Genomic DNA, 13,417 nt, shown 5'->3' with positions numbered 1-13,417 from the left:
AATAAACAGCTGTTTTACTAAACTCTTCTGAGGTGAAATTCAATATAGTCCCGTATCGTGATATGTATCGCACCGTGGCCTCTATATCGTGATATGTACCGTATCGTGACTTTGCTGGTGATACACAGCCCATACCAAAAAAACAACACACGAGTTCAAACTCTTCTAATGTTCTCACCAGTAGCGAAACTTGGATCCGAGGGTGAAGTACTGCAGGAAGAGGTTTCTCTCCGGAGGAACGGGCCGCTCCAGTCTGAAGAACGTGTGATGCTCCACGCAGGCCTTCCATAAGTTCTTACAAGCTCTGTAGTTCATCATGTTGAAACCCAATAAAGACTCTCTGTTCTCAGTCTGTGAAACACATTATGAAAAAAAAAACAGAGATCAGACGGAAGAAAACGAGAAAAAAAGGTTTGTTGAGCTCAAAGCAGATTTTAGCAAATTATCCATTTTAGTATGTAACAGTTTCAGTTGTTAGTACCAATCACAATTTTGCATTTTTTTATTTTATTTTGATACTACAGCAAAAGATATGATTTCAAATTTAAAAAGTAAAATATTAATTAAATTGTAGTCTTCAGTTATTTCTTAAGTAAACAGCAGGTAATAATGAACATAATTAGACACAATAATCAAGTAAAGAGAGATTAAATGAAAAACAAGTCTAAACAAATACATAATTTTGTACATACCAGTTCTTTTCTTAGTTGTATAAAAAACTGTTTAGATTTAAAAGATATTTTTACAATTTTCAACCTGAAACACAAAAAAAGAGAGGGAATGGGACATAAAAGATTAAACAAATTTGTATCCACAAGCTTTCAGTTGTGTTTATTTCAACGCAAATTTAAGGAGACGTCTAAGGAGATATTCACAGATAAAATGACACTCACCATGCAAAGTGGTTGACTCGTACCCTGTCCTTATAGACGGAGATGCCGGCAGACAAAACTCCGATGTAAATCTCTGTGTTACAGTGGTCCTGAAATCATCAAGAGTTGGAAACCATAAGGATGCAGTTTCCATGGCAACATCAAAACCATTTTGTTTCAAAGGGTGCTTAAACTTTTGGTTTACTTAAGAAGGGATGCTTATACTGGTGACCATTTCAATATCGACCAATAACGCTAGATGGATTGAACAGTTAAAAGAAACAACAGATGACAAAACAGTATACTGAATGAACAAATACCTAGAACAACCTAATAGTGATGTACGAAAATACTACTACTGCTTTCTACTTCAAACTTTCACATTTAATTTTTTCCATTTCTTTTTAATTAATTGTAAAAATTTACTAGCAATTAAATAATTTAAGCTTTTTTCAGCTAGAAAATTAACTGTAGTCAGTAGCATTTTGATATACAGTCAAACCAAAAATGATTCAGACACCAGATATAATTTTTTATATTTTTTTAACTAGTGGGTGCAGGACACTATAGTTCAATTATTTCAATGAGGATAGCAAAATAAAGTAGATGAATTTGTTCTGACACAGTTTAACTCTGAGTTCTTGTCATATTTTATTACCATTTTCTAAACTCTAGCAAATAAACTGATATAATTTGAGAAATGTTGAAGGTGTCTAAATAAATTTTGGTTTGACTGTATATATATAAGTTGTGTGTGTGTGTGTGTGTGTGTGTGTGTGTTATATTGTATTATAATATAATTCTGTTTATCATTTCAACATTTTTTTTTTGTTTGTATTCCCACCAGTCCCCGTGCCAACAGGGATGCCTACTCCGGCATGGACACTCCAGGGTCCAAACGCAAGCTTTACAGTGCTGTGCCAGGAAGACACTATATGGTGGTCAAGTCTTACCAACCGCAGGGCGAGGGAGAAATCGCTTTGTATAAGAACGACAGGGTCAAAGGTACATATATCTCTAAAAAAAATTTCAGTTTAAATTTACTCAATTAAACCATATGTTATTGATAGTAAATATGGACATTTTTAAGAGTGTGTGCACCAAATGCAGGGAAAAGCTGGTTTGTAGCAGGCAGTGCAGTTTCTCCTGCCATATGGAGAGCAAGAATTCACAGATTCTGCCCTTCGGCACCAGGCGATGCCTGGCCAGAGCTAGCAACACTTCACAAACAGAAAGAGATGAACTAGAGAGGTTTCAGTGGAATGAAGACTTCATTGGATAACATCAGCATATGTCTGATATATTATATTGTCATGTGTAAATTTATACACATCCATAGTGAAGTGGTCAGAATGCCTGTTAATGCCGAAGTGATCTTAAAAGAGCTGTATGTGTAACGGGCATTTTTCCTAGTGTCATATATAGGATTGCACATGCAGTTTGTAAATAATGAGAAGAGTGTTTTATATTTATATTTTTGCTGACATTCTCATACGTAGTTCTCAGTATTGGAGAAGGAGGATTCTGGGAAGGCAGTGCCCGAGGGAATGTAGGCTGGTTCCCAGCAGAATGCGTGGAAGAGATCCCAAGCAAACCCAACGAGGACAGGCCCTGTGAGTGTTTACACACAAACACTCACTTTGAACATGTTCTCATTCACTGTCATGCCAACTTAAAGGGATAGTACACCAAAAATGACACTTCTGTCATTAATTAATCACCCTCCTGTCGTTCCAAACCCGTGAGACCTTCGTTTATCATCAGAACGCAATTTATTTATTTATTTGATGAAATCTGAGAGCTTTCTGACCCTGCATAGACAGCAACGCATCTGACACGTTCAAGGCCCAGAAAGGTAGTAAGGACATCGTTAAAATAGTCCATGTGACATCATGGTTCAACCGTAATTTTATAAAGCTACGAGAATACTTTTTGTGCACAAAAAACAAAAATAAGAACTTTATTCAACAATTTCTTCTCTTCACAAGATTATCACAGCGTATGCATGTGGTGCTGCTGACGCAGGAGGGATAGTGAACTCAACACACACCAGTGCTATTTTACTATTATTGTATTTTATGTTTTAGTTGTAGTCACTTAACTTATTTTAGGTAATTGCAAATGCAACATTCCTTATTTTTCGTGTTTTGATATTTTCAAAGTGTTTGAAATTTAAGTTTTCATTCTGTTTGACAGAATGTTCATGCTGCTCTATTTCATACAACGAAACTAGTCCATACCACTTCTATGCTACATTCCAAAGTTGAAGCTGTACAGTAGTTTTGAAATGTGACAACCAATGTTGATATTGATGTCAAACTTTGCATGAAGTGTCTTCATACAGCATATTTTAATAGACTTGAATGAGATTTCAGAGCTGCAGTGAAGGTATTTTTTGAAATTCTTATGTTTTCCAATGGCTGTCATATGGCTTCAGAAGACTTGCAATATATCACCTGAGTCTTATAGACTACTTTTTGGTACTTCTTATAATGCTCTTTCTGATTTTGGAGCCTAACAGCCCCTGGTCACCATTTACTTTGTGCATTGTATGAAAAGGTGCAGCATGAACATTCTGTTAAATATCTTCTTTTGTTTTCCACTGAACAAAAAAATCATACAAATCTAGAACAACATGGGGGTAAGTAAATGATGACAGAATATTCATTTTGGGTGAACTATCACCAGTAAAGTGTACACTTCAAATTACACAATTGTTCGACATATTACAAGGTGAGGGGAAGAAACACTTTTCCCGCTCCTCTTATTATGTCTTCTCTAACTCTATTCTTCTCCAGTGCTCTGATAACCTGCAGAATATGTGAGGAGCCTTGCGGCGATAACAGGCTGTTAATTCAGTTAGTGTTCATTTGCAACTAGGCCACAAAGCACCTCTCAGATCAAATAATCGCATTCATCCGTCAACCACCGGTGTGAATGAGCACCTGAGAATTTGATTTGCGCATTATATCCAAATTGGACAGAGCACAGGAATGCCATTAACAGCAATCATAGCTCTACTCTAGTTAAATTTAGATTTTTTTTTAGTTGTAAGTACAATCATTGGCTGTTGTGTAGCTTTGGTGTGTGCACTCAACGTTCGCTGTGCAAATTGGCAGAAGGGGCCAGGGGCAACATTCTGTTGAGAGTTGTTATTTTGGGCCAAATGAATGCCTTCCACATCAGTGCAGCTACTGTGCGTTTTTCAGCCCTGTATGTGTCTGTGGTGTCATAGAGGCGTTTAGAATTTTTCTTCATTGAAACACATCCGAACCTTTATAACAGTAACCGTAAAAAGCTTTGCATTGCAACACACTTGACATAATGAAATTATCCAAATCCTGTTGTTAATCTACAATCATGCTTTAGTCTAAAATCTCCAACACAATTCTCTGCTGTGGTCCAGATTGTTGCTTATGACCATGTACAGTAAGACAGCTATTGGCAGCTACACGAAACAAATGGAGAGCTGTTCATGACAGCATGTGGCGAGCAGAATGGAGGTGTGGTGAACGACAGCTGTCATTGGCCGAGAGGCTTTGGCCCATGTGACTCGGGGAGTGAGTCTGGCTGACTCAGCTCTCAGACTGTAAGATCTAAGTTCACCCGTCATGTGATGGAACATGACATTTGCCTTAAGGTTGTGCTGCAGAAGCACAGTAAGTGCTTCTGCATCTGTACGGCTAACATAAATGCTGTTATTAAAGGTGAAGTGTGTAATTTCAGAACTGAATTGTAAAAAAAATGGTTTTCAAACAGGTTTCCTGTGTGCTATTCGTTGGATAAATAAGTAGCCCTGCCCTAAACTCATTCTACTGGTTGAGCCAGTGTTGCTATGCTAAGTTGGAATTCTCAAATAAACATAGCAGTGTTTTGAAAGCGCCAGAGTGTTTATACTTTTCGGGTTAATAATTGCATAGTTGTCTTTGTTAAATGAGAAAGTATTTTAAGTTAACAATAACAGTGTCTATATATCTAGTTTGAAGTTATGTGTTTTTAGTTTTTTTTTTCCCAAGAAAAAAAATATTTAATGTGGTATTATCTGTGAAGTAAAATTCCCTATGATAATTATTTTAATAATTGAACATTTTAAATAAATAAAGATGTGTAAATTGCACTTTTAATATATATTTGAATAAATTAATAAATAAGGACGAAAAATGCATGCACGCCATTGACCCAAATACATAATTGGTGGCAAAATTTGATCTTTTGCCTATACCATTTTATTCCTCATGTTATTGCCAATAATTGAGTTGTCGCAACACATTTGATCAATTTGTGCACTTTTTAGCAGTAATCGGAGGTGAAAATGCTTGCTATGTTTGGTATAAGTGTCACCTGAGGCATTTTGAATCTCATCCATGTTTGCTAGTGTTGCAAAAGAAGCAGGGCGGCAGTGTGAAAAGGTGAGAAATGCTATGTTGAGATGGGAGCCATTGGCAGCCTTGAAATCCATGGCTACTACAATGCACACTACGAGCGAAGCGCTTTTGAAGAGTTGCAAGGACAGCTGATTTCTTTCATTGATTTATGAAATTGTCATTTGGTTCCCATAGCGATGCTTTCATGGTTATTGTAATCACATTTTTTGAAGATTGTTGCCCAAATCTGTCTTATTTTGCGGTGAATCCAACAACTAGCCAAGATACATAACATACGCTGCTGGATAGCCTTAAAAGTTGACTATCTAGTGCAGTGTCCAAAATCGGCTACAGTTAAATCCAGCATCAGCTGGTTAGCAGCAGCACAAGTAATCTACTGAAGTCTCTTGAACCTTTCCGAGCAACACTCATGCACATTCCTGATTGATATATTTCCATGGAAACATGCTCTACACTGTACAAACCTTGTTGCTATGGAGTGGGCCTTGGTAAGATTTTTTTCCTCTTTTTGTGGCATCTTTTTTTTCCCTGTCTCACACACTCTCTCTCCCTCTCACGGTACTGAGAACAGAGCTTACATACCATCTTTTCCAATGCCACGGTTCTCTTTTCCATGTGTGTGATGCTGATGGTCAGCTCTCACCTGAGCGCTCGAGGAGACACAAGAGTTTTTGGAGATGGGAAGTTAGGCGTCAGGGCCTGAGGGATCGAGAAAAGTGGCAATCGCCCCTCAGGCAAGGAGAACTAAGTGTTTCTCGGATTGACTCGGGGGTGAACTAAAGGGGACCAATGGACGAGACTAGCAGATCTAGGAAGAAGGTTCATTTTGGAGGTATGTCGATTTGAGGATGTTGCAGACTGAGGAGTTTTGTGACGAATTACGGATTTGTGCCACCAATAATTGCATGTTTTGCTCTGCGCTCTTTATTACGATGTGGACAATTATATAGGAATGATTAGTTTGAGTCTATTGTCAATAAAATTTCAGTTGCGTTTTTTTTTTGTAGTATTTCTTGTGTTTTGAGTCTTTTCACTTGGGTTTTGAGGTAATTGTGGATCTTGATGACTTTTGTGTCAGTTTCAGAAGCCTTGAACAGTTGTCGAAAACAAATTGTAGTAAAATATCCAAATCAAATATCAAAATCGTCTTGGGGTCATTTTTCGATCTAATTCAGTTCTCCATCATGTTGTAGCTTTGTCAAAGATGACAAATCAGATAATGTTTTTATTATATTGAGTGAGAAACTGTGACCTAGTCATAGAGTTGTAAAACTTGTGTGACTGGCAGAATATTATAGTTATTACTTTTTTTTTTCCAGTGGTGCGCTCTGACTCTGCCTTGAAAGTTTTGCATCCTTCAAGTCGTGCTTGCTGCACGTTTACTATCTTTATGAATTTTATCAAGTGAGCCACACAGCTAGTTACCCCTGGTGGTTATAAATCAGGTGTTGTAGCAACTGTCATCGCTGCTCGCCTTCATGTCAAATAGACTTTTTTTCCTCACACTGTCCACAGAGGAACAAAGCTTGTGTCAAGTACGTGTGGCCCTGTGTACGTGCCAGAACACTTTTTGTTGGAAATACGACACAGCTGCTACAGAAAACAGACAGGGTGTTCAATTAAGATGTGAGAAAGAGAATGAAAAAGAGATGTGGTGGCCATTTTATTCATCCAATTAATTATAACATCCATATCTCTTGATATTAAATTCCTCTGTTCAGATTTATGCATGAAACAAAACTGGATAATGCACAACCTGACAAAACACATCTATAAATGGTAATGTCAAGGCTCAGAGTGTGATGATTCACTTGCACACTCAAACGATTCAGTTTTGATTTATTCAGTTGATGAGATGCATCATAACAGGTCCAGTCTGACCTCAATATTATTTGATTCGTTTCCATACAAATGGCAAAAAATAAGCCTTAGAGTGCCAAATGCATACTTTTCAGAAATTCTCATGATTCACATTTTAAAGCCGATTTGAATGCTATTTTTTGAATTTGATGGCCATGTTTTGCTAAAACAGTTTGATTAACCAAAATATTCATTAAACTGCCTTTTTATATATTTGAAACAACTGACAGATGGGGAGGACATCTTACATTAGCAGTCACAGGATAGAACGGATGTCTCTGTAGAATTGCACTGAATCTAAACCTCCTTTTGTTTGAACATCAAAACGTTTCAGCTCAACGAAGAATTGAGAGTCTGTAACTTTAACAGCTAACCAGTGAGTAGGTTGGAAGGGGAAAGTGTTGAATCCCACGCAGCCTCCTGACTACTGATATCAACGTGTATCAACAGAATCGCAGAGGACAATACAAGTGGTGCAGTTTTCAGAAGCTGCAGCCTGCAGAACAAACTCCTCGAGAATCTCATTAATGGATAAATATGTGTACACGGTTGCTCAGGATCTTTATTATCACCAGTTGTGTCTCCGTTAATGGGTGTCCTTCCTCCGTAGATATAATTAGCCTTCCTTATATAAGTAAACTTTGGGGGATGTGCTTAACATTAAGGTGATTCGATTAAATTCAGATATTAATCCAGTGTTTTATCCATTTGTCCAAGTCCTCTGTGGACAGTTGTTGGTTTGTTGTTGTACAAACATCATGGCGTAGGAGCGGCCTAGAACGAACGCTCCCCTCGGAGAAGTTCGGAAGAGCGAAAGCGGAGCCGTGTAAACGATTAATCTCTGCGACATAAAAAAAGTCTCTTCATTAGCTTTGTTAGCTCTTATCCTGGTTCCTTCCATAAAATGCAGTCAATATTTGGCCTTCCTGAACTCTCTCGGAGGACTAGTCTAGTTTGGCTCCATTATGGGCCAAGTGGTCCCTGTCTTCCAAAGAGCTTTTTATTGGTTGCAGTTAAACACGGAAGGTGGTATAGTTGGTCTAGTGCTGATTTTGAATTCACTGTTATAAATTGTGGATTTACTTTAAGCTCACGGCGTGTTCAAGAAATGTGATTTTATTTTATTTTATTTTATTTTTTTATATGTGTGTGTGTGTGTGTCATGCTAGTATTGATTGTCAGTGACAATATGCGTGTCAAGGTACTGTGTGGTGAAACTGTAAGCACCTTTTGTTATTTCATATTAAATTTTTTTTCTAGAGCACAGTTGGCTAAATTATTAAATGTGTTTAAAAAATAGCACCTGGGACTGTGTGACATATGGCACACAGTAAGACCGATATGTGACTAGACAGCTTTTTTATGCAATTATGTAACCGAACCTTTACAACATTCTCACTTTATCACATCTGCTGTACCTCTCAAAAATTCTGGTGACTATTTTTATTCTTTTTGCACATTTTATATTCGGTGTGAAAGTGATGATAATGATGTTGAAGCGTTCAAAGTTTGCTGGGTTAGTGCTTGAACGCAGTCACATCAGAATTTAGGACGTAACTTTTGTTTATGTGTGAAAATAATGAATAAAAAATAATTTTATGACACTTTCTGAGCACTACAGATTTTCAGCACTATGCAAGGTTGAAATATTACATAATTGGGGTGATCTAAAGTAAATGTCTGTGAATATTTCTTCACAGATGCCCGGGCAGACCGATCGGAGAGAAGGAAGCTCTTTCGACACTACACTGTGGGATCTTATGACAGTTTTGATGCATCAAGGTATGATCAAACATTTTTCTAATCCTTCTGACCATGTTTTTTAAAGTGTGACGGGTTCAATACATGATGGTAGTTTGAAATGGGCTCTCTCTTGCGTACATATTTACAGTTCAAAAAAGGTTACAGAGTTTTTTTTTTTTTTTTTTAAATCAGATCGTTTTTCTGTAAACAACATTGCGGTTTCAGATTTTAGTATGTTTTGCCTCAACAAGGTCAGCTATGATGGTGAAAGGCAAGAAACGGACCAGAATAACAGCTCAAATGTCATCATCAGGTCTACACGGAATCTGCGCCTGCGGAATTCCACAGGAATGTCACTCACAAAGTAAAAAAGAAGTTTATTAAATCATTTGTAATTACTTCCCCTGTATAGCAAATTTTTCATATTTCATAGAATTTTCCAGATCTTTCACCAAAATCATCACAAAGAAAATGTGGGGAAAAGATGTGCAGACTCTGTCTGGGCCTGGAGATCATTTTAATACACTGAAATAAATTTGTTGTAGGATTTAACAGTAGAGTAAATTTCACAAATAATCACACAGAAACAGCAAGCAACACAAGTAGAAAGACTGAAAGTGTATTTTCGGTAACACTTAACTTAAAGCCTTTATGTATAATGCATTATAAAAGTAGTTTTAATGCATTAATTATGCCTTGTAATGCATTGTACAATCTCATGAATAATTGTAAATATAATTATTTACGACAAGATATAATGTATTACAATGCACATTATAAATAATTATAATGCATTATACCCTTTAATAACCTTTTATAATGCATTATACATAAAGCCTTTAAGTAAAGCGTTACCATATTTTCTTGTAAAACGTACTTCAGTAATCTTTGTTTTATTTACATCTTTTTTTTTAAATTTTTTATTACAGTGTAGGTTAATAGATTGATTGATTTACCTAAGCTGTAAAAATGGCCAGGTTGTTTTTAAAATCTTAAAAGTTTATATTTTATATGCATTTGATTTACCCCCAAAGACAAAATTCCCTATAGGTTAATAAAGTATAAGCAAAGAAGAAAATTGAAACGATTGATTAATCAATTACTTAAGACCAGTGATGCATCAGATTCCTATTATTAATAACTATTCTTGTGAGTGTATCAAAGTACAGCACGAATTATCCATTTACCTGCGCATCCTTTTGCACAAACCATCATTTCCCAAAACTTTGCCGCCCCAATATGATTTAACACAAAGCACCGCACAAGCACATTGTTATTGACAGGGGAAAAAAGGTTTGAAGTGTGTGAAAACTCTTTAAATGGCCGGTTATTTAGCAACGCTCGAGCTTGGGGTCGTCACTGCGTGATGCAGACACTTTGATGGCATTTAAAAAAAACAATCAGCTCTCTGACATTGTGATGTCATAATATGTGGCTGTCAATCTGCACATTTGAAATAAATTGGCAGTGTGATTTTAGCCACATATCTCTGGTTTTCTATGCAGTCTGGGAATCTTATTTGAAATACGATTTTTATTTTAAACAATAACATTATTTTTAGCTACTGAACTTTAATAGCCCTGTTATTTAAAGGGATAGTTCTCCCAAAAATAAAAATTCTGCCATTAATTACTCACCCTCGTGTCGTTACAAACCCGTAAATCTTTGTTCATCTTCAGAACACAAATTAAGATATTCTTGATGAAATCTGAGAGCTTTCTGACCCTGCATAGACAGTTACGATTGAACCACTGATGTCACATGGACTATTTTAATGATGTCCTTGCTATGTTTCTGAGCCTTAAACATGTCAGTTGCATTGCTGTTTATGCAGGGTCAGAAAGCTCTCGGATTTCATAAAAAATATATTAATTTGTGTCCCGAAGAAAAACGAAGGTATTATGGGTTTGGAACGACATGAGGGTGAGCAATTAATGACAGAATTTTTATTTTTGGGTGAACTGTCCCTTTAAGGGTAATATTAGTTCTTAAAAATGTAGTTTTTGTTGTACTGTGAACTTTACACATTTGTCACAGGGTGTTAAAAAGCCAAAAAAGAGAAAGATCCTCTCGCATCCGGCTATACTCCTACCCAGCTGACACACCCCTCGCTCTGAGCTGGTTGTCATGGAGACAGAGAATCCAAGGCAATGCAGTGCAGGATACTTCCTGCTGCAGGGAGCTTGAGTGACAGCCGTACAAAAGGACACGGGTGCTCTTAGGTGAACTTGTCACAGATACATGCAAGATACCTGCTAGTTATGTCAGTCTTTTGCAGACATGCTCTATATATTATGATTAATAAATTTACAATGGATTCCACTGTAAACTTTTTGGTAGGATAAATACGAATGGATTTTGACTGGATTTAAGATGCATTATTTCGTTTTTATTAAATAGCTAATCCACAACGGTGTATAAATATCGCTCTGTGATGACAGCAGTAACATTGTTTGAAATGAGATCACACACAGGTATAAATGCATTATGAGCAAATAATATTTCCCCCCTTCTAACAGGCCGGGATATTAATGACCTTGTTGCTCTGTGACATCGCCACAGTGTCCCCTTTAAAGCAGATTATGTTGCCATGACAACCATGCATCATTCCTCAGGAGTCAGCACTCTACCTTTTGAGCTCAGAGCTCTTTCAATATTTCAATAAGACTTTATCTTATAGTTAAGACTGTGAGGTCTTGCGATCACAGGTTAAGCCTATTTTGTCAATATGCCAGATAAAGTTTTTATGGGATTATAAACACTTCAAGAAGATCTTTTCGGGTGTATTTTAGGCCGTTAAATTAATCAATCTAGAGCCGCGGTTCATGACCTTCAGTGATTATTTTAGGGTCTGATTCATTCTAAGGACACAAAGTGCAGTAAAATGAATTGGCACAGGCCACAATCCCATTTCCTGATATGAATGAAGTTAACGTACCATGTGGAAATGAGACTCCAGCTCTTTGTGAGAGCTGCAGTTTGAGCAATTCGCTACCCATTCAGTACCCCGGTTTGATTTCCAGGACTGGATTTAATACACCATCTAAAAGATGGTAAGCCCTCTTGTCCTTCAGGGAAAGAGAGAGAACATTTGCTTTCCAGTGCTATCATATTCAAACAGCATATCTCTGGATATCTCCGGTGGCTTCTACAGTTGAACACCTTCAGTAATTGATCTGCTTGCTTGCGGTGTGTGTTTTGGGAAAGGATATTGATGGTGCTAAGCAGGAAGTAACACTCAGTGTCACAAAGATGTTTTGGTGTCATTCAGGACAACCACCACCATAGTGTAACTACTAGAAATAGTCTCTCTTCTAACAGAATTTCGAATTAATAACTCATATTGCATTCGAAAGACTTTTTGAGTGAATTTCTTTGACCCAAAAATTAGTTTTGACTTGTGTTAAAGAAATAGTTCACCTAAAAGCATGAATGACTGAATGAATTTTAAAAATATATTTACCTACTTAATAAATAGGTGGGGTCATTTTTTCCCCTAAAAAGTCTATTTAAAGTCATTAAGAAGTCTGTGTAAACACTTTTTGAAATAATTGCAAGTGATCATTTCTCATTATTTGTTTATGTATATCTGTTCTGTTAAATTTGGCATAATTTGGTAACAGATTGCAGAGGGCTTTAATGCGATTAGATTCTTATTTCTAGATAATTATTATTTAAAAAATACTAAAATGATCGTTTATGTGAGCGCAACCGAAATCGTTAAGAGAAATCATAATCGTTAAATACCTTACGATTCCAATCTGTAATGCACACATAAAATTATTTTTAGTCGCGCGCGCACACATGCATACATTCTTCTCTCTCTCTTTCGCGCGCTCGCTCTTTCTCTGTGGCACTGTAAACCATCTCTCTCTCTCTCTCTCTCATACCCATTCCTCTAAGATTACCGCTCATGTTTTCCTCTGGTGGTTTTCATCCTTCATCTGGCGGTTATGTCTCTCGCTTACGACACGCTATCTCGCCGGCGACCGGGCCCTGCCTTTCTTAACCGGTGTTACAGCTCCTTCTTCGACAGATAAAGCGTGCGGTGAGCTTTTTTCAACGGTTACAACTCTCGTCACATCGCGCTCTTCGTCGCAAAAATGATTAGTTCCGCTCAGCCGACGCCTGTCGGGATGAAGCATCACTCCGCGCGCTCGGCGGTGGCGATGATGAGGATGATAGGCTGTAATAACGGTCGTTATGCGCGGAATTTTCTCCACAGCGACTGCGTTATCAACGAAAAGACGGTCGTGCTGCAGAAGAAGGATAACGAGGGATTCGGGTTCGTGTTGAGAGGGGCGAAAGGTAGGGAGAAAGACGGACCCCTCGTCGTCTCCGCCGCCTCATCATAACTGTTCCTCACTTCATGCTTTACACCCTCGAGAATCAAACCGTGTTGGTCCTTCATTTCACGCTGTTTCCTATCCCCTTTTTTGTACCCCCTCACTTAACGTCATTTCTGTTGATTTCAAAGCGTGTCGTCGCGCGCGCACTTGATTTGATGTGTCTGCGTGGCTTGAGCTGCATGAATTGCATCCATGTGAAGAACTTTTG

At 37.5% G+C, this 13,417-nt stretch overlaps 1 protein-coding gene across 1 annotated transcript in view; it reads left to right on the top strand.

Annotated features, from left to right (window-relative positions):
* Positions 1-1,719: 1,719 nt before the first annotated feature.
* The window catches only part of LOC107667811 (SH3 and multiple ankyrin repeat domains protein 2-like), a 44,365-nt gene continuing 32,667 nt past the window's right edge, over positions 1,720-13,417 (top strand). Inside the window, exons 1-4 of the mRNA XM_016459525.1 lie at positions 1,720-1,877; positions 2,372-2,485; positions 8,818-8,899; positions 13,086-13,168. Coding sequence (XP_016315011.1) covers positions 1,751-1,877; positions 2,372-2,485; positions 8,818-8,899; positions 13,086-13,168 — 406 coding nt within the window. The 5' untranslated portion in view covers positions 1,720-1,750. The remainder of the gene's footprint in view (positions 1,878-2,371; positions 2,486-8,817; positions 8,900-13,085; positions 13,169-13,417) is intronic.

This window comes from Sinocyclocheilus anshuiensis, unplaced genomic scaffold (assembly GCF_001515605.1).
Source record: "Sinocyclocheilus anshuiensis isolate Anshui unplaced genomic scaffold, SAMN03320099.WGS_v1.1 scaffold2661, whole genome shotgun sequence".
Taxonomy (NCBI): Eukaryota; Metazoa; Chordata; class Actinopteri; order Cypriniformes; family Cyprinidae; genus Sinocyclocheilus; species Sinocyclocheilus anshuiensis.
Note: the sequence above shows the minus strand (reverse complement) of the source record. Positions and strands in the feature narration are given on the sequence as shown.